Source organism: Polyergus mexicanus, unplaced genomic scaffold (assembly GCF_030449975.1).
Source record: "Polyergus mexicanus isolate NDT 795.1 unplaced genomic scaffold, iyPolMexi1.0 SCAF_14, whole genome shotgun sequence".
Classification (NCBI taxonomy): domain Eukaryota; kingdom Metazoa; phylum Arthropoda; class Insecta; order Hymenoptera; family Formicidae; genus Polyergus; species Polyergus mexicanus.
In genome coordinates, this window is record NW_027223334.1 from 7,242,163 (window position 1) to 7,265,382 (window position 23,220).

The 23,220-nt window shown below is 36.4% G+C and overlaps 1 protein-coding gene across 3 annotated transcripts; it reads right to left on the minus strand.

Moving 5' to 3' along the window:
- Positions 1-2,611: 2,611 nt before the first annotated feature.
- Slga (proline dehydrogenase slgA) lies at positions 2,612-21,728 on the minus strand. Of its 3 annotated transcripts, none has more exons than XM_070306716.1 (12): positions 20,571-21,728; positions 11,671-11,879; positions 11,091-11,272; positions 8,334-8,411; positions 8,078-8,142; positions 7,810-7,994; positions 7,543-7,717; positions 7,356-7,466; positions 7,128-7,259; positions 6,861-7,060; positions 6,690-6,778; positions 2,612-6,586 (listed from the first exon to the last, which is right to left on the minus strand). In XM_070306716.1, exons 1-12 carry the CDS (start codon positions 20,943-20,945, stop codon positions 6,381-6,383), a joined length of 2,007 nt encoding a protein of 668 aa, XP_070162817.1. In that variant the 5' UTR covers positions 20,946-21,728; the 3' UTR covers positions 2,612-6,380. The 3 variants fall into 3 exon arrangements, with proteins under 3 accessions (XP_070162817.1, XP_070162816.1, XP_070162815.1); XM_070306715.1 differs by lacking the exon at positions 8,334-8,411 and having other exon boundaries at positions 2,613-6,586; positions 20,571-21,474; positions 21,644-21,690; XM_070306714.1 differs by lacking the exon at positions 8,334-8,411 and having other exon boundaries at positions 2,613-6,586; positions 20,571-21,726.
- Between the last annotated feature and the right edge of the window lie 1,492 nt (positions 21,729-23,220).

The window sequence follows — 23,220 nt, forward strand, 5'->3', positions numbered from 1 at the left end:
GAGAACTTTCTCAAGACGCGGATGCAAGACAAGCGTAAAGGGAGACTTGTCATTTGTGAATCTTTGACATTTCAGCGCTGGTGATGGGCCTCTACCCGAACGCGTGGCAGGGACCGCTGTCGACGTCGCTCTTTTGGCGTTGGCTCGGACTGACCCTCGCGCTCAGCCTCCACGGCGCGGTGTGCACCCGTTATCGTGTCCTGGGTCTCGCAGCGACCCTGATCCTAGCAGTGGTACCCCATCTCTGGCTGGAGAGTCGTCTAGCACGCCGCGGTAAAACGCTGGCACCCTTATGACCGGGAGACTCGACGGCGAGCGAACGCGGGTCCACCAGCGTCGAGACGGCAACGGCGACCGACGTCAGACATCGGGGGGACTGAGAGCGAGCCGTTCCATCCAGCACCGCGACGAGATCCTGGACGGGGATCGTGTTGGGTAGACGTGGTAGCCACAGGAGCAGCAGCCTGATGACTCAGTTGCAGGAGCACCAAACGAAGCAAGTCGGCGGCAGCGGTGGCGGTGGCAGTGGCGGTGGCGGTGTGACGATCAAGGGCAAGACGCGACGCAGGGCGAACAGCGTCGCGTTTGCCTGCCGCACCGATTACGGCCTGCCCGACGACAGCGACGATGATCTGCCGAAAAATCCGTTGCTCCTCGTCGCGGAACCGGAACGTCGCAGGAGCGCCATCGACAGCATCGAAGGAGCGAAGGAGCGCGACCGCGCCAAGATCTTTACGCTCTCGTGAGGGGAAACCGTCTTTTTTCCACGGGCGTGAGACTTCGCTTCTGAAGCTTCTATCGTCGGGCCGTGTAATAGCTGTACTCGACGTGCGGTGTTCTGATGCTAGCGCGATGCGCTGGATAACGCGTTGAGAAAGAACTCGGAGAGCTTTCGAACCGTAATTGTCCTTCAACCGATCTCAAAAGATTCAAAGAACGAAAGCCGCTTTTCATCTATACAAGAGAAATTCCTTTTAGCTTGTGTGTTTATGGTCCAAAATTTGAATTAATCGTGGAAACACGTAATTCACACAATCGATAGACCGATATCCAGCGCATCTCGTGCGAGCATAGAATATTGCAGCTATTGCAGTGTCCTATTTAATACTCGACTCGGAAAAGAGAGAGAGAGAGAGAGAGAGCGAGAGAGTTGTCTCTTTCCCTCGCAAATTTGGAGCGAGGACGGCGACGATCGATAGATGCATTAAAGCTCTCTCCAGGCGCATTTAAGCTGCGATTAATGAGGATAGCTCTTCCAAAGCTGGATGGAACGGCTGTGTATACGGACATTATATATACATACAAATGTGTATATATATATATATATATATATATATATATATATATATATATATATACACACACATATATACACGCTTTTTCCCGTTACGGTGCGATCGATGCACATGACTGAATAGCAGGGAAACGACACGCATACATACATATATATATGTACATAAATCTACATATATCGTATTCTAGTATCGAGCATACCATTTTGTATCTCTCGAACGAATCGCCGTTTGACGTAACGAAACGTCAAGATGTACCTGATGTCTTTCAAGCCAAGTTATATAAAATATAAACGGAATCGCTTCGCGCGAGACACCCGATATATAATATATATACCTCCCTACTTATCGTAGATGCTCGTATACGAGTCTTACGGGCGTATCGATTTTTTTGAGCAAACGACTCTTGTCATTTTATATACCGATCGTACTCGAAATAATACGCAAAGTGACGGAGCTGACTCGCGATCGCCAACAAAATCGAGTGCGAATCGGCATCTACAGTGAATCCAAGCGCTGTTAACGATTTAAATATCATGACAATTCAGATAAGATTTTTTATGATAACAATTCGTCGACGCTAGTCACGTACGGAAGAATTTCCCTTCTTTAAAGAATAACTAGGGGGCAATTTCCGATATATAATTCTTTGCAAATAAGAAAAGTGAAGATGTATACTGTAATTTCCGCGCCTCATCGCGGAATAATCGCTATCTTTGAAATCCGTTTAGGAATTTTTCCCCGATCATGTGTAATGATAATTATATGGTCGTCTCCCGGTTGCGAACGTTAATTGACGTTTGTTTTGTTACGGATCTTAGACTAAGCAAGCGAAACTGTAATCGCATAAAGTTTAAGAAAGATTAATAAGTGTTATCTCGTTTAATGTTACACGTGTAGGCGGATCGAGTGATAAATTAGGACGAGATTGAGGCAACATATCACCGACGTACAACATTGTCTAACGGAAACGGAGCCTGGTTTCCATCTGCCTACTCTCAACAGGGACATACATATATTGTTTGTACAACAAGCCGTACCGTAGAGCGTGAGCACTCGGTGAAAAAGCGTTAATGGGGATAATTTTTTGCACGTCATCGTAAAAAAAATAAACAAGTTTCAAAACCTTTTAGTATTATTGTCAAAATAATCTGTAAATTTTACTTTCAATGCACATTTCCTTTTATTTCATAATTCGCGTGTTGTTTGCATTTTTATTATTAAATAAAATTTACGCAAACAATAATTGTGTTTGAGAGAGAGCTAAGGATGCAATATTTCCTTTAATTATATATATATATATAGATTAATAATTAAATCGATTGTAAAATGTCATTTAATTATATGCGAAAATATTTCCGAAACAAAAATTGCCTCCGCCAGTGCAATCTTATCCCAATTAACGGTACAGTTTGTTATGCGCCTCATACGTGTTTTCCAATGTTCGAATTAATTACGCTTGAACGAGAATAGGGATCGTAGAACGATGATGAGATAAAAAAATGTGTCGCAGTCTCGTAAAAGAAAAGAAAAACTGCTAGGACACAAAAACGCTCGTAGAATCTTTAATTACTCAGCAATAAACTTGCTCATACACTTCCGATTCATCGAGGATCGCGGCCGATTGTCCGTGGAATAAAAAGAAAAGAAAAAGGAATGCGAAAAACGTTCAATGTCCTAGTGAAAACACCGAATAAGGAATATATCGTCAGTGGCATTGGGGAAAGGCATATATTATCTGTATATTTCATGAAATAATAAATATTATCTTATTTTATATATCTCTTGTGACCGACGCTTTAATTCAGTTTCACGTGCAATGCACAAAATTGCCATTCCGAAAAAAAGGAACGACTGTACCTCCAATTATGGAGAAGCGATACGCATTCTTTTTTATTTTTTTCTTTATATTTAATACTTGGAATTACTTTCATCGTAGAGATCGTTGATATTCATTTGTTTTTGTACTTCAAAATAATATCAACAGTTAATTGCGTGGATCTCGAGATTCGTGGCAGATTTTTCCGATCTTCCTCAAAGACTCGTTAAGGAATATAATTAATATCGTATAACGATATAATAATCATTAATCAACTAACGACATATGAATTTTCAAGGATTCGTTGGAATTAGAAATCAATTAATAATCACCGTTAATGAACGTCGATTAAATAAAAAGAGAGAATTGCACATAAATAGTCGTCGATGACGAAGAAGACGAAGTAAGACAAGATCGGTGAAATCGGCTGCACAATCGCACACAACTCTTAGCGTAAAACTATTAAAAAAACTCGACTGAAAATGATAGTGAAGAATTTCATCGCCACTTGAACACTCTGGCAGTAAAACACCGATTACTCATGAGAGCAGAAGTCTCGCGACAATTCTTCGCCGTTTCTGCTAAAAACGCATTCATCATTATTATCATCAATATCGCGCTTTACTTTGTTCGAATTTTTGCTAAGTATGACATAAATGCAAGTAACAGGATTCACGTATCTTTTATATACGTTTATATATATGTGTGTTATATATATGTATATATATACATATACACACACATACACATACGTCAACATTGTCTACCTAAATTATTGTCAATATATCTTACGTCTTACATCGCGATCACATGTAGAAGTTCGCGTTTGCGAGAGCACGATAGGGTACGAGTTAGCCGGCCTTAAAGAAGGCCTTAGAGCTCAACAGATTTTATCAATATATAACGTCTAGAACTACACACGCACACACGCACGCATACACACACTTATATGCATGCACGCATATCAATACACCACATAAACACATGGAGATACTAGCTATTAGCCCGTGTATAACTTGTAACAATGACTCTTTATTTATTTTTTTTCATCATTCATGTTTCTTTTTTTTTCTTTTCTAATATTTGCATGTAACACATGATTTGCAGAAGGATTTTTTAGACCTGCTTTGTAACTCTTGTTTTTGCTCCTCTTCAATCAACATCACGCACGCAGTGCGTCTCTACGAAGCGAATAAAGATCCTACACAATATACTTCATTTGAATTATTATAATCATATATAAATGTAGGCTACATATACAACATTCTGAACATAAACGCTTTCGCTTCTAACATAGATAGCAAAAAGAACAAAATAAGAGATCATAAATCCATATTCGTGTACAAATCGCTCGACAAACAAAATAATGCGTTGAGTATCATGACAATCCACGTGAGTGCGATATAATTAAAAAAAATAATAATAAAATAGTACTTATCGACTTCGGATACATTATCGAGTCATCTATCGCGAGCATCAGAGAAATACTGGCCTGAGAACATCAAAATGCGCTATGCAACCCCCGTGGAAATGTTTGTACAATCTTATAGGCTAAAGTATTGTAGCTGATGTTGATGTTACATTGTGATGATCGTCATTTCCGAATTCGCGAATTACAGCCTTGTATCAATTAGAGATTAGAGTAATACTAAATTCTATATCTATATCTCCGATCTGACGATTTTTCTTTCCATTGATCGTTGCCTAATCTCGCAATAAATTCTTTTTTCAGAATATAAATTCTCTTGTAACGGATAAAAAGGATTCGTTAGTACTTAAAAATTTTATTCAAATCGCGGCAAAAATTCATTATTTCTGAATTATAAATCAATCTTCCCTTAACTTTTTTCTTGGAAAAGATAAGAATGACGAAGTAGAGTCATACATATTTTATCGATATTGCTGCGATTACTTGTAATGTTTTTCAACAGCGCCGTATGCTTTTTTTACAGATTTATTTAGTAACGCGAGAAGCAATTTTAGGCTAAAGCAAAATGGGACTAATATCTTGTATACGTATGTGTGTGACTTATCTACAATTATTAACGTATCCAAAAAAAATACCTTGCTCACAGATTCCCCTGACTTTCGTTATCACCATGTCAGCACAAGATCACTTTCGTATGACAAGCGTGTACTAAACACGCATATTAAAAACAACACTCTTTTTCTCTTCTGCTTCGTATTAACAAAAGCATTTGCAAATCCACGTGCCTCTCGCTAATATACCTCTGATCTCATTACATTTTCATTCTGTTATTTTATAGCATTTCTAAGAACCATCTTTTCGTAATATGTATATTATTTATTTTTTTCCCAATCGGTTTTCCATTGTTGCATACACCACGTACTAAAAGATTCGTCGGTAACGTTACATCTTAATAGAAATGCATACGATGCAGCCATTATCCGTTCCTTCCTGGTAACTATATGCATCGCGATTAATCTACATACGTTCACCATAAGCAACAATCGTCAAGATGGTAATAAATCGCAGGTGTTGTCATTCAAATACTCATGAGCGATGTCCTTTGTTCCTTTTTTCCATCCTTTTTACTCTGTTACAGATACTATTGACGATAAGACAATATTACGTGAACACGATCATAAATAATTGATGCGCGCGTGTATTATATACATATGGAAAATATTCGACGAGATTCTCAAAGAAATTGTAAAATTTGAAATAAATGTGCTAAAAAACCAGAGCCTATTTTCTCCCGACGGTCGATGTTTCGCATCGAACAAGCTGTCGATCAATCCAATCGATTCTTTAATATATTGCATACAGAAAATACGAGCTACGTGTTAAAGAAACTATCGTTAATTTTCAATACTTTAAGCGTGGAAAGAACCAATTAAGTTTCGATTCTCTTTACCCGATTTTTGTGAAAATGCATTCTCTGACGAAACTAATTGTAGCACAATCATTTTCTTTGACTATAACGAGTAAAACAAATACTATAGTTATAATATTATAGTTTTACCAGCAGCATTGATGCCTTCGAAAATATAACACCAAGGCAATTTTTGTGTATGGATAACACTGAGCGTATAACCATAAGTTTTCACACACTCGCGTTCGCGCGTGTGCACTGATGCCGCTCCTTCTTTCGAATACCACAGCAACAGGTTCGTCAAGTTACTTTAATCAGATACTTCAATCCGAATATTCTGCCCATATCTTTTGGGAGTTCTCAATAATTTACAATACTACTTAAATTTGATACTTAAAATCCTGTCTCTGTGCAACTAAACAGATCAACTGCTCAAACTGGAGTATAATTGCCCTTGGGTTTGTAAAAGATCTTGCCGCGCACTATACGTCTTGTAATTTCATTTAGTAGCAAGCGTTTCTCCTTTCTAATCTTCTTCAGTATACCCCGGTTCTCTTGCGCGCGCCGCGACAAATATGGCAACACTTCCTTAACTGGTCCGTACGGGATGTACTTGTACGCAGAGTAACCGGATTGACCTGGAAATTTTATTCAAATCATGCATATCGTTTTATATTTTATCTTTTAGCGCGCAATAAGAAATGCGAGAAAAAGACTTAAGCTTAAAATATTTCTATGTACCTAATGGAAATGTTATGTAATCGCACATTCCTAATAATTGACCGAAACATATAACCTTATCCTCCGGTGAAATTCCGATTTCTTTCATTCTAAAACCATAAAAAGGTTATTTTATTTATGTCTATTCATGCAGCAAAAGCAAGGATGAAACAAAGTCGCGGCGACTCTCACTTCTCGATCGCGAAACGAACAGTATCCTCGTTATGCGAGGCGACCATAATTCCTATTTTCTTAGGATCGACTCCTTTGTCCTTATACTGTTTCATTCGCCTCAAGCACTCCATGAGCGTCCTATGATAGGATTCTGTCGTCGCCTCATATGTGGGATTCGTGGGATCTGGATAACCCATAGCTGCCGCTCTCGCCCTTTCCTAAATAAGAATTCTTTGACATTTCACCTTTAACTTTACTCGAAAAATACGAGAAATGTCTGCCAACCTGTTCAATATACGCGCCGCGTACAAGTTTAGCACCAAAATAAAAGTTTTGACGTTCCGATTGTTCGAGGTCCGTTTTCACCTCGTTATATGCCTCTTGCAGATACGTCTGGTAAGTATTGAATACCACAGCCTGAGAAGTAGACCGATATTTGGCAGTGAGAATATCATTCACTGAAAAGTAGCTAAGTGATAACGTCGCGATCCCCTGAGAACGTTAAAACGTTACCTTTTTCGTATTGTACTTGCGCATCATCTCCAGCGTCAGGCGAGAAATGGCCGGTTGGAAATATGTCTGTTCTGCATCTATCATAATACGAACGTCTAGACTATCAGCCACCTGAAAAATGATTATTTATTTAGTCATGAAACTCTCGTTGTCAATAAAAAAAAGGGGGAAAAATTATTACGCATACCGTGACGATATTATTTAATCGTCTAATCATATTCCTAAACATTTCTTCCTCTTTAGGCGTAAGCTGTGTCATTAATCTGACCATTTTGCCCGTTTTAATATCAGGTACTTGGAAAGTTTCGCTTAGTTCATAATTTTCGTCTAAAATACCGCTCCACGGGAAGAGGTGAATCACACTGTATGGATAAAAATATCCATTGCTTGCGATACTTCTTTCGTATATACATTAAAACATTACTTCAATTTTTGATTTTAATTTTGCGCGTACCCTTCTTTATCCGATTGAATTTTCTGAAGGAACTTTTGCACCGATTCCTCGTCTTTGATGTGTGCTTCCTCGAATTTTTTCCTAAAGTCATCAGGTTTCACATGGTGAGCCAGAATGGCACCCTCGCCACCAATAACGTCGGACATGTACTGTCGTGCGCGCATGATGACCTCTGACAATTGAAGCTAAAATATAATTATTCTATCAGTCATACATTTACAGTTAAGTGAAACTTTTTACAGTTTCTAATAAAAATATAATTGCCAACCAAAAGCTGCGGCCGACCAAGCGCGGTTAATTTGACGGCTGTGATGCCCATGCCCATCGAAGCACCTGCAAAAATATATTTAGTGTCACAAAAATATATTTCGTGTTATCTTATAATGTTAAATTGGATTAATTATTTTCCTATTAAAAAAGAAACGTGCAACAAGACACGATTGATAATTCTGGATCTGGATAATTAAGGATATAAAGTGGAAAAAAATTATTTCAAGGAAAGAGGAAAAGGAGTGTCTTCTTACCAGGATGGGGATCGATTTGGTCATGAATGGTAATATTCTGAGAAGGATATTTCAGCTGCAAAGTCTTCACTTCATCCTCTGTACAAAAATATATACAGTTCTTTATCCGCTCACGCCTAATAGTACATTGATTTCTTTATTTCTTAAGATACTAATTAATTTGTGGCAGTTTTGTATACATGAAATATTTTCGTAACATGTTGTGTCATATAATTTGGCTGGAAAGCGCAAACGGTAATCCACACGCGTGCTGATATTTATAGCCTAGACTAGAAGGGAACTATACGGTTCTCTGACTTGCGGAATTTCGAAAGATCCATTGCCATCGAGACATCGTTGGTCGCGGCAAGAGCCTGCGACGTTTTTCCTTTTTCCCGTATTGGCAATATCTCTACAATGTTTTGTAGATACAATAAAACATAAAATTATCGTAGAAAAGGAGTGCGCATCTCGTATGAACAGGAAAAGAAGATTCTCGAAGAACGGCGATCGATTATGTGCCTGACGTCAGCCATCACATTTTCGCTTAATTATCCTTTCCAGAAGTAATTTCATCTATCATATCAAATTTTATTAATAAACAAATATAAAAGTTTCTGTTATATAAAATACATAAATATAAAAAAGCGAGCCAGTAAATCGAAACACATTAATTGAATAATTGATAAATATTTTTAATACAATTTTTTCTGCGCCTTGTTTTCCACATTCGTTTTTTTTATATTTGTAAATTTTATTCATTTTTTACTAATTTCTTGTTAAATAACTTCATGTATTATATTCTGATTTAATTTATTTAATTGAACTTATTTAATTTTATTCATTCAATTTAATACAATTTTATTTGAGTTTTTACTAGTCAATATATTTATGTAGTCATAAGCAATATTTGAAAAATGATAAATTTCACGGTATATGAATTCTAACTAATCAGCAATGGTAACCGCGCTCGTGAAATACTAATCATATGAAGAATCAAATGAACATCAAATTCTACAATAATATTATAGTAATGCGATAATTTTGTCAGATTGAAAATCAGAGTATCGACTTTCATAGATAGCGACAATATGCGTCCAATTTGCATTATTCGAAGCAGCGCTCCGATATTACAATGTTTCGTGCGAATTTAATCTTTGACTGTGCCCGCCGTCTATTTACGTAATAAATTGCGAAGTTGATTGAAAAAAAAGTGAAGATATATATTTTACATATTACAAAAAACATACGCTATTTATTTCTTCTTATACCATATATTATTTAATAAACTGGAATTAAAAAATTCCAAGTTAAAAAAAGAAAAGTCTTCTCGGAATATGAAAATTTTGCCTAAAATGATAATATTAAATTAATTTATACAAATAGCTTCTTGAGATTAAGCTAACAATAAAATAAACAAATGTTAGACTTTATATACGATGTTGTCCCAAGCATCGAGATTAATTTAAAATTCAAGAAAACGTATAAAAAATATTCAACTTATATGTTTGTATTATAAAATGTTGAATATTTCAAAGCGATAACAAATTAATTGTCACACAGTATTGGGTTATCATTTTTCTCGACATATTATTGTTAAGATTCACGATCGTCTTGTTGTCATTCGAGCGGTGCGACCGACAAAATAGTAGCGCGCGGCGCATCGTATAGAATTCCTTTTCGAAACGCGATCGCGATAAATCTCGGGAAATAATTTGCTATAATTATTATAATTAACGATTAATTAATTTTCGGTAAACAATCTGCAATTATATTGTGATAATAATCTTTACCACAGTTTATATTTTTCGCGATTTTTTAAATTATTTTTTCATATACAAATCAAAGCAACAAAGATAAAAATTATAAATTATTATGACAATTATTGCAATCTTTACGGACAATAATTATTTCTCTAACAATGCTTGGAATCAGATATATTTCGACATTTTAAATTTTTTGCCGATTTCAATTTATTTTGTGAATTTAATATATTTAATATATATATATATATATATATATAAAATCCTTTTTTTAAATTTTAATTTTTAGTTTTAACTTGTATATCTATCTATTTACTTATGTTAATGCGATAATCTCTCAATTATAAAATGAGTTACAAAAATTATATATATACATATATTATATTAAAAATTATATAAATATTTATACTTTTTCAACGGATAGACTTTGACATTGATGGAAGGGCTTAATACATGAAAGGTTAATCCTCAAGGAGAAGCTAAGTACCCAAACTTGTCACGAATCGCAAATAACTCACGTGTAATTAGCGCATGTTAATGTTTAAATGCGTATAAAGTTTTCAATGCGTCCCATATAATTGTCGCGTTTTCGCGTGATATTTCAATTTCGCTTGTTGTTACCGAACACACACACACACACACACACACACACACACACACACACACACACACACATATATATATATATATGTATGTATGTATGTATGTATATCTTCATTTTTTATATTTTAGTTAGCGAAAAAATATTGTCTGTATATTATATAAATTTAAGTTTAAAAAAATTCTACTTATAATTTAAAATCTTATAAAAAGCTGTATCTATTTAATTGAGAGTTTAGAAAAGAACTAAATTATACAAACATTCGAGCGAAAAATAAGCTCTGTAAGCTGATTGTTAAGGAATACCCTAGTTCATATCAAAGCCAAAAGCAAAGGATAGAATGTCAGTCAGGGATTAAAAAGAAATAAAATGTTAGAGAGAGAGAGAGAGTTAAAAATAAAATCCGTGACTCACTCGCCACAGCCTCCAGACACCTGATAAATATGTCCATGTTTCGCTCACAGGACGCTTCATTCAGGTAGAAATACGTCCTGGCCGATGACACTTTGTACCGCCGATCGGCGAATGATTTTTCCACGTGATACTTTTTCAGCGGGCCTTCCCTCTTTTCGTCACCCGCTTCTGATACTGAGGCTCTGAAATAGAAGAATATTGAATATTCGGCGTTTGTTTGGATTATAATCGCCGCATCTCCGTTCGATTTGCATTAATCTTCTTTTCTTGATTTTCTACTCATCGAATTATTTCTTCAAATTATGATTACTTTCGATCGCATACACTCGACAAAAAAAAAAATACGATTTCTTTTTTACGCACAGAAAAAAAAATAAGCAAACGTAAATAAAGAATCGTGGCTGATATTAGCATCTATTATACATCTGTTGAAAGATACTGTAAAGCAATACGCGGGATTAATTTTCATACTTGGCGAAGGGATTCGCAAGAACATCAAAAGAGTAGAAAAATCAAAAGATCAACGTGCGACATAATATATAATTGTTACAACGAAAATATAATGGGATGGATTACTTACTGAATTTCGCGCCGCTCGGCCTCCTCCTGCGAGATATCTTCTTCGACGGAATAATCAAGAATCGGTTTTACGCCAAATTGCCGCAATCTTTCCAAAACTGGTGTGATCTGCACCTCATCTTCCCCGGCGACGAAATGACCATAAAACGTTGCCTTCATAAGCTTTGTGAATAGCTTTTCGCCTAACATCATTTTCGCCAATTTCATGACCTGTGTGTTTGTATTTAAATTTCAATCGATTAGATATACAGTAGCGTATTGTCGCATCAACTATAATATATCGAACAATATAAATCTTTGCACTCAAAATAATAAGTTTTATTTTAAAAACTGCGAAATATTAATGTGTACAAAGTAAATTTTTATTAAAAAAATTATGAGTGCAAATTTTTATAGAAAATTTAATTTAATCGTGAGATAAGTAACAATGTATATTTGATACAGATACATATAAAAAGTTACTTTGTGTTTCTTCAATAAATTTATTTTGGAAATCAAACGAGGGATAATAAATCAGAATGTCAATAGGTAGGAGCAGTTAGATCGCGAATTCTTTTCTTTTCTATTCGAAAGAAAGTACAGTCACGAGACGCCAGCGTAACACAATACAAAGACGAAGAAAAATGTATAAAAATAGCTGCTAATTTTTCGCTTCTAGAGTTCGATTCGGAGCGAACATTATATAACTCGGAGAGACGAAAACATTATTATAAAATAGGTAATACTCTCTCGCAATAAAAATGTAGGTTACATCGCGGTTAACGATCACGTGAACGCTTACATCGATCTCTCAAGAAAATGCTTACACTCTCGGTATGTGAATATCGATCTCTTTAGAAGACGCATGCTCCCAGTATGCGCCATTATAATCCCGCCTGCCATTAAATGTCACAGTCGGTGCCAAGAAATTTAAGAGAGATATAAAATGTAAAATATAAGAAATATAATAGAAAATCCTTCTTTCGATAGCGTTACAACCGACTTAAAAATAATAAGTAAAAAATATGAAATTTTTATAATTTTATAGAATTCTTTTAAAATTTTATTGCTCTCTCATAACATAAAGACAACCATGAACGCGATATATGCGCACGCAGAAACGAATATAAATACACGTCATATTTGGATACGTATTCACAAAGATTGAAACTCTCGATGTTAATTGCTCGTTAACACTGACGTCCTTAATACAATAATCTATCATGATTTATACTTTGTGATTCGCAACGATTTTGCAAACATTGTAGAACGGAGCACGTCAATCAAATACATTTTATTAAGAGCAATAGATATGAAAATCAAATGTTCCATTTTGTTGAGATATCGAATTTCTCTTCTCAATGTCCTATAAAAACTTTCTCTATTTTCTGTTTATTACTAGAATATTATTTTACACACACACACACACACACATATATGTGTCATCTGTTTCATTAAAAAAAAAAAAAAAAAAAACGAAGAGATATACAATCATTGATCGCTTCTGAAAACTTGAGTCATGCAAAAAGATTGAATTAAGCCAGGAAGCAATTAATTCGAATGAAGGAATTTCTAGATAAGAATAATGGTATTTGTGATATGAATCGTCGAGACACATATTATGATTCACCGAATCTGATGACGGATAAGCAGCGAGAATATTAACAGATATGTAATGAAATACGGGAGCTTAAGCAAGAGGAAGAAGCGTGATCAAGTCAGGTTATTAAAATAGACCCGATCTGCTTGCCATGGCATACGGGAAGGTTGTTAATTGCAATAGCTCCCCTTATCGATTCGGATTTCGTCAGATGAAATCGTAGAAGTAAAATTGAAATGCAGCCGAAAGGCAACGAAAACATTTTACGAGCGACGAGGCGCGCGTGGAAGTCGATTTTAATTTTATCATCATTTATAAGATTTCACTATCGTCCCGGAAAACTTTTCCGATATAACATACAACCGTAAGACATTTTTGTAATAGCGCGATTAAAATTGTAAAATTTATATTATCATTGCATATATTTTTCATAATAATTTGTAGGAAAAATAATCGACAGCCAATAAAAGTTTAGTCGCTTATTAGAAACAATATAAAATACTGCATAATCATGATTATATAGTGATAGTAATTAATAAGATAGTTTGTATGAAACAATAATACAAAGCAAATTTGAAATGTTGATTCTTAAGTGTTAAGCAAACAGATGGATAAAACTGATTTTTATTATATAGATGATACGGGGTTGACAATATTTACTTAAACTCGTCACATAAGTCATTGTTATGTTTGTCAAACTCGAGAGGCGCATTGCCGGAGCTTACCAAAGTTTGCCAACATTATATATACTTATTGATAAGCCTAAACAGTGCGTATAAATCGCTCCATAAACTCCCTTTTCAGTATCTGCCGTACGATGAATGCTTTATTGATGAGAAGATTATAATATGATATTAAAATAAATATAAGATTAAATTAAAAATTTAATTTAAAAAATGTTATGCTTCTGTTATTCTAAATATGGTACTTGAAAACAATTAAAATTGTAATAATATCGATCAGAGATAATATCATCGAACTCTCATAAGCTTTAAGAGAACGTTACGCAGTTGTTCGAAATTAATTGAAATCGTTGCCGCGTGCCAAAATCATTGGACTATGAACCAACATCGTAAGTAACTCAGCATAAACATGAACATAAAGATGATGTTGTATAACTACAATTGTGATAAATCATTTAAGAGAGAGGAATCTGCCTAGATTAAAATAAAACATTATTCTCTATCTCCCTGTGTAAATTAAATTACTATTTTTTTTCTATTTATCTGAGATATTTTTTTTTTAATGTATTTTACTGCAAATAATATATACATATTTTATTCAAGTTCGACAGTGAGAAATGCATTTCTTGGCAATGGTATAGGCCGTTGAACTGCATTATCCACGTCTTATTTAAGTCTCAGATCGATGGTGTAACTGGAGAAATGCGATAGTATGCTATGCACAATACGCTGCTTGCGATTTGAGCTGTGTGCGTGACAAATCGATCTAGCAAAAATTTCCGACGAACAGACACGCATCATTCGGCATTTTTAATAAAAGCATTCGCCTGTCATAAATAATTAGGGATTTATTCCGAGATAACGATTATCGATTGAGGCTAAGAAATCAGTTTTTCCATACTTCAAATTCGTCGAGTCATTTGACATTGACAAAGAGATCGGTATTACGGACCATCCTGTATAATCAGATATACATGCATTTGCAAATAAACCTACGGGAAAAACCTACAACAGATAAGAGACGGCGCGAAACGTTTGAAATATTATAACGCCGATAACGACGGCTCGATTCAGAAAAGCTAATCATTATGGACATCGACGCGTCTATTTTTGGATCCCCGTTAACGGTTTTAACTTTGGAATCTATTCTGTCGATTGACTATATAATGTCCCATTGATCCATCTATCGAGAAAACATTAATCGTGGATTATCAAATACACCATCGGTTCCAATTGAAATCAAATTTTATTAAATTTTATCAAGTAAAATTTATTCGAATCAATATTAAATTTAATCAAGTTATTTTTTATATTTTATATAAAAATGCTCGGGGGGGAGGGGCGGGGGGGGGGGAAGAGAGAGGAGGGGGAGTATATCTCTTTTCTCACGAGACACAAGGATTAGGTGCATTCTAAAAACAGTATCATCAAAGATAGTTCTTCGTCACTATCGCAATGTACAGGAATACGGAGAAAAAAGATTTTAAAAAGATATTGTGTAATCTATTAAGTAATAACACAAAAAAGATCCAAACTTTATATTAATTACTATGATAGTATTATAAATAAAAAAGTCGCAGAAATATTCGCAGCATACAGAGCTAGAAACGATCTGCTTGATTTGGAGATTCGAAATATCGATTCTAATTCTGCGATCTTCAAACTTTTTTTAAACAGACGTTTCAATTTGACTTTGGAACATAAGTATTATTCCTTTCCGCCCTTCTTTCCGTTTCTTACGTTCCATTTTCTTTATCGCTCGCTAATAGCGAGCGCGCGTGTTATTTTTAATGTATTATATATATTTGAAAAGTAATTTAAAAAAAAAAAAAAATAGATAAATGACATTAAAACAGATCTAAGAGATCAGACATTGTTATTTAAGCGATCGATTCGACAGTATTGAACCGGCGACCTATCGAAAACTATCCGTCTATCCGTTCGTTTGTCCCTGACATGGGACGTCAGAAGGTGCAAGAAGGCGCCAGACGAACTGGATAGCCTTGAAACTACTTGTCACCAACCGATCGACGGATCAGTCTCTCGTACGCGCATATAGAACACCCCCATCATATCATTGACAATACTAATATACAAATACTAATCTCGAAGTGTGTTATGTCACATCGGCCGGAAGACTCACGTGTGCGCATCGGGACTGAAATCCGAGCGTATTAAGAGTATACAGAAATTTCTAGAACGCGTACTCGGCCATGAAAGAGACCGAAGGAAGAAATGTTTGCCCAACTGCCGCGCGAGACACTTGAGTTAAAACATAATTGCGATGGTGCCGGTACAATATCAACCTTGAAAAAATCTGGCACAACAATGTTTCGTAAATAGATTCGCACGAATTGCAGAATTAATATTATGCCACGTCAAGAGTTGAAAATTTATCAATTTGAAGATGATACATATTTAAGAGAGTTGGAGTTTTGCCCGATCTCGCGATAAATGAATTCCAACAAGAATTCGACGATGCACCTCGCGAGATTTAATATTACTGAATAATGATTACAAGCTGAACATTCGAAGGCAGGATCAATGAAAGAAGAAAACGGAGAGTGTCTAGTAAACATGCTGAAAGAGTGATTTCTTGATGATGGGATGACTAATCAATGCGCGAGAAAAGTCTCGTGAAAGGCAGACGCGGCGACGCCTGCGATTGAATCTCGCGATGCATTGCGCAATGATTGCATAACGAGATATAAGCGCGGACGCATAATAATTCGCGCGTGATGCAAGAATCATACGAAACGACCCGATTGATTCGCGATGTACAAAGATTTGGTTTTATACATAGCGCGTATTTCTTTCTGTATTTTTTATAAAATACAGATACAAATGCACGAGAGGACAATGAAGCAAATTGCACGAAGAAAAGAAGAAGACGGGAATAATTCTCGATCTTCGATCGCAACATTAATTCGAGCAATTGAATGCGATAACAGCGTAAAATTCATTTGTCCCTGGCACGGGGACAAATTCCAAACTTTAATATTTATTCAACAAAACCATAATCACGAATGTTTCATTAAATTACAGATAAATTTCTCACTCTCAACTAATATGTTAAAAAATCGCGTATACCTTCCTCTTTTTTTTTATATATATATATATATATATATTATTGTATTTTATCCAATTACGATTTGAATCGAACATATATGCTATTTTTATAAGTAACGCACAGAGATGTATCGTGCACGAAGTGCCGCCTAGTCTGGCACGAAAGAAAGCGAAGAAGCCAATATCTCTCAGGTCAGATCAGATCCTCAGGATCTGCGTTGGTGTTGCCAAGCACCCAGACATGATGATGCACAATTGTGCATAATTATGCACCGTGCCGTCTATCCTCGTGCAGTTTTCGCTCGTCACTATTGACGATCGGCCACGATCACGCGAATCCTTCTACGATATTTTCACACCCGACTCCGAAATTAATGGAATGCCCGCGCGAAAAAACGTGCCCTTTTCCGATCACTCGGATTCCCCGATCCGAGATTTCTTATAAAATCGAAAAGTTTTCAATTAAACGATATCGGATACTTTTAAAAAATAATTAAAGATTTGACAAAAAAAAAACTCGATTTTGAATTATTCTTATTCTTTTATCGTGGATAAAAGAATAAGCGGCGATAAGACTATCGCGATAAAATTCGCAAAATGTAATCATAGTAATTGACGTAATTCAGCGATTGTCGCGGAAAATCAAACTATTTTTTTCGTGTCGTTTTTATTACATTTTATTCGCGGCTTTCTTGTCGAAAAATAGGCCCGGCTTGGCCCGTAAAACCTCGGTTCAACATCGTTCGTCCGCAATGAGAATTATTATCGTCACGCGGTGACGAGGAGGAACCGACATTGAACGGATACGATCGATACGGAAGTATATACGAGAGACAAAGAGGAATTATTAGTTCGTTATGTCGAATCGCGGTTTTCGAAGAAGAGAGAGAAATATTCTCCGTCCGATGTTACCGTAAACGTTTTGCAATTAGCGTCCTGCCGTGAGTTATGTCCGGTTATGTCTCGTCGTCAAACAACCAAAACGTTAATCAAAACGATGCGACATTTACATCCGGCGGGATGATTTATCGAATGATTGCGTATGTTAGTTCCGCAACGAGTAATGCGGTTGATGGAATGTGTACGTAACGAATTTGACGTTACGTAAAGTTCGACAGGTAGATCGATATAGCGACTCTGTTGTGTACAATATTAAGATGGATCTTAAAATGCGATATCTGCATTGTCTATATTCTAAAGATCACTTCTCGAGAAGCGCAGAGAATTTATAATGTAAAAAGTAAATGTAAAGACGACCTTGTCTCTCTTTGCAACGATTTAGAAGAAAAGCATGATCGCGTTACATTCGCCGATCAATATAATCTCACGATGTTTGTATTTTGCAACTTATTTTGAATTTTAAAAAAATAAGTATATTATTTGTATAACATTCTTTTAAAAAACAAGCGATTTATACATGATCAATTATCTTTTCGCAGCTGTGTACACTGATGAGCCTAATTAAGGTAAGTGGTTAAATGTGTGGCATTTGCCATTTGCGCAAAACTTTTACAGAGATAAATTTGTATAAATTAAAAACGCTTTTTTAAAATTCTTTACGTCAGTCTTTGTAATACATCGTGGCGCCGAAACGTTAATAAAAATTTCAATAAATTGTTTTTATTTGTTATATCGCATAATTTACAAATTTACATATTTTTTTACATATCCTTATACATATCTTTTAATTTACATAAATTTACATACTAGTTAAAGTAAATGATATTTATAGTTTGCAGACTCCTGTGAAGTATTTATATGAATTCGAAAGATTTGCTTGAAACCTTAGATAATTACTTTACACAAATGTGACTGAAATACTTCAACAAATCATGCAACATAAAAATGATTTGTTGAAGTATTTCAGTGACATTTGTGTGAAGTAATTATTTAAGGTTTCAAGTAAACATTTCATAAATGCTTTAAAAAAGATTTATTTCGTTCATTTAATTACAGGAAATATTAATTCGTCTTTTATTAATAGCGAAAGAGTAAAAAAACTCGCAATATTTCTAAATCAATTAATTCAAGAATAATTTAAAGTTCGCGAAATGTGATTAGCAATGTATAACATATAGAAGCTACAATATTAACATAACGGAGTATACATATACATATATATACAATATAATAGCGTTTTTTTTTAATGAAGCAAATTTGATGGTTCCGAGAACGATTAATGAAACGTCGTAAACACCGTCTTGGATATAACTTGGAATATATTTATTTATATTAATCAAATTCAAAACTCTAATTTTCGGTCGAACATATGTTCATGAAAAAATGTTCATGGGTTTAATCACTCTCAGAGCAATCAAGTCTTGCTTCGCTCGAAAACACTATATACGTGTATATATTGACGAGATCGGCTATTTAACGACCGATTAAGGAAACACGATTGAATTCCGTGTAATAAAACCTATTACACGTCTATCTCAAACGGGTTATGTAATTCGCCGACGATGGTTTGCGGCAAAATTCCTACGTCGATCCGGCAATAGTGAAATCAATAACGACAGATAAGCTCCGAAATAGCGAATTAAAAAAAATCTGTCGGTTTTTCTTTTTGTTTTTTCTTTTTTTTTTCTTTTTTAAGAATCCACAAGATCGCAATTGTATCGATCGATCGCGAATTTATATCGATAGCAGCCGAATTACATTCTCGAAAGCGCGATAAAGACGTTAACGGGATGCGTAAGCGCTTTCTTGCAAGGCTAATCGACCCTACTATAAACGAAACACGATCTAGAATCCACCATAGAACACGGTCGGCAATTTTTACGAAGTTTGAAAGATCAAATTTTTTTCAGTATCGAAACTAAATATCTGATTCGATCTCTCTTTCTTAGATTATATATGATTATACGTGATTTTTTTTTCTCTCTAAAAAATAATGCGTAATGCAGCAAAGAAAAAAACCACCATAGTTAACGCTAATTCGTCATTCGATTATTTATCTCATCGAGACACTACGTCATATATAGAGCTATTCTTATTTTAGTCGAGCTGAGCGATTAACATATGTCAAATTAATGATCGATCGTAATGATGACAGATTATATATATAAATCAATTCACACTTTGCTGAATATACAGGATACGCATTTGCATATTGCATATTCTATCGCACGTAAAAATTGCAAATAAAACATCTCACTTATTATGTTTGGCTCGATTAATCGCAAAAGATATTCTTTCTAGATTAGAAAGAGTCCCATGTTGCCTATAATGTATGAATAGAGAGGAAAATTGCGATTGTACTGCAGTCTCAAATTTAAAGAAAAGTAGAGAGATTTTAATTTACGGAATTAATTTAATATCGATCGACTTTGAAAGCGTGCGCGGAGCAAGGGTCAGCTCGATCAAACTCCGATTAATTTAATCGTTGAGTAACTTACAGATGACCGAAACAAAAATTTCTAATAATGTGTAACTCTCGCGTATAATATAATAAAAATTTTAAAATTCTGCTTTCGGTCGCCCCCTGTAAGTTAATCAACAACCGGAGTTTGATCGAAGTGGCCCTTTTAATCAGAGCAGACTGCAGAATATACGCATGTGAAAACTCACCTTCATGTTATTCTCCACAATATATTCGATAGAGCACATCTGATAGACGATATAGGCGCGCATCAGCTCCATGGTGGTCTTGCTCTTGAACGCGGCAATCGGGTCGTTAAACTTCAAATCGAGTGGGTCGATCTGCCGAGGCGATGCCGGCTGCTGCTTCTTGACGTCAGTGGCAGCGTCGGCGGCGGAGGTCGCGTAGCCCCGCGTGTCGTCGCGCACCTGTGTAACCAGCCGCAACGACGATGTCCTCGTCACCGTCGCCGCCGACGCCGCCGCGTTCTCCAGGAGGCCGACCACGGGCAACGGCGGCACGCCGCACTTGCTCAGTTTCTTGCCGGCGCAACATCGTCGCGAAACGCTCCTCAGGAACGCCATCGTTTCGGCGAGAGTGCGAAGGAGGAGGTAGACGAGGTAGACGAGGAGGAGAAGGAGGGAGAAAGAGGAATGAGGAAAGGAAGAGGAGAGCGGAATTGGCAAACGCGAGAGAGACCGTCGACGACGCGGTTTCCGCGCTACCGGAAACGGGATATCGCGCTTGCGACTGTCTTCTCACCGAGGCTGCTTCGGCTCTCCTTCAGATCGACGGACGGAGACGAGCACTGAGAAAGAAAGGATGGCAGGATTAGGAAAGGGAGTGATCGGCGACGATATATCGAACCTACCGCGATCCAATCGGAGATCCTCAAATATGACAGAGGCGGACGAGATTCTCGTACGAAGCGGTGTCGTCGCTGCTACTGACGTACCGTTCCGACTGGTTCTCTCCTTGTATAGCTGCGCAACGTGCGCGTGTCCAACGAGATTCGCGTATACGAGTCGGCGACGCGGCGCGACTGACCGGTCGGTCGGTGACTATGACGGTGCGGAAGCGGTTGCGCGTCGTCGTCCTCGTTCGTCGTGACGCCTAAAAGTACGAGGATCGACGTCAGAGAGAGAGAGAGAGAGAGATACGCGCGCGCGAATATAATAGTATACGGCAATGGCGACCGTTCGCTTGTGCTCTCTCTTCCTCGCAACGCGACGGAAATATTGATTTTTGTTCGCCGGGGACACCAGTCCGACAATGTACGTACCGTAGGCGCCGGGTCCGCGGATGGCTTAAATATAACGCGCCGTGTCCCGACCGGAGCTCGCCTACGCGCCTCGTTCCCCGATTAGCGTACCCGCCGCCGCGATCCCGCTACGCCGATTGGCCCGTCGACGGAGGTGGCGGTGTGCGGTTCCTATTCGTATTGGTTCACGAGCCGATAGATGCGCGGCGCGCGCATCGAGTAGCTCGACGTTATCTCTCAAGATTGACATTTCGAGGATAATACAATTAATATATATAATAATTTATTTGCCACACGCGATTTATTGATTTTTAATATTTACAAATATTTTTCTCTATCTTCTCTAAAATAGAAAATATAAGATACACACTGACAAAAATCAATTCTACAATATTATGCATTTATAATCTCTAGCATAATTATTCTCTAGATAAATATAGGTATCTTTTAAATTGAAAAGATGTACGTTATCGATAGAATTCTTTATGGAAATAGATCAGAGATTCCAAAAAGTGAGTATGAATATAGGCACTTTGTATACAGAGTAATTAGATCCGAATCTATCTATTCTTATTATGTCTGTGATTTAACCAAAACTTGCCTATTGTCACATAGTCCCACTGAACTATATATATATATCATACTGGAACGCAGCTCCGTGTAAAGTTAGCCGGATCACTTTAACTTTTTAATAATTTAAATTATCTAATCGTTTGATGATGATTGGTAGCCTAATTCAAATCTTTAATAAAAATATTCTAATAGTTTTTTTACATTGCCTATGGCTGAAATTAGATTCTGCGCAACTTTCTGCGCAGACTCTCGACGCTTAACACTGCCATATGTAAATGCATCCTTATGGCTCTTGCAGATCAGCGCGATGACGCGACGCGCGATATCCAATGAGAGCTTTATTTTTTCCGAAAAGCAGAGCTCTCATTGGACATCGCGCTGGCCGCGAGAGCCATTACACGACGAAGGCACGCGCAGGCGCATATGGTTTTATAATCGTAGTAGCCTATAATAATTAATTACCAAACATTGTAATTAAACTACCAATCACCACCAAACCATTGTCTTTCAATTAAGATCAATTTAAACAAAATTGTTTGATAAATAATATATTTATTCGGTTAACTTTACAGCTTCCCGTTAGCCATCCCCAATTACATGTTTTTTTTTACTTTTTGGATAAATTATGGATCACCAAACGTTGTAAATAAAGGATTTGTGATCGTCTAACGATTCTGCATCGAATAAGTCCTCATTTAATCGATTAGGCTAAAAATTAAAAATATCCGGCTAACTTTACACCAATATTTTAATTATTTAATTTAAAAAAAAAAGATTGACCACCAAACGTTTTAATTAGGCTACCGATCATCACCAAACGACCATCAAACGTTTAAATAATTTTAATTATTAAAAGGTTAAAGTGATCCGGCTAACTACTACCGCGGCCACTAAAGGATAGCTGCAGCTTTTCAGAGCTGTCTCTTTTTACCGTGAACTACCATGACTGAAAACATTGTCCTGTCACGCAATCACATCAAATCACACGCGATCTTTAATATCACGCAAATATTTATTTCTATGCT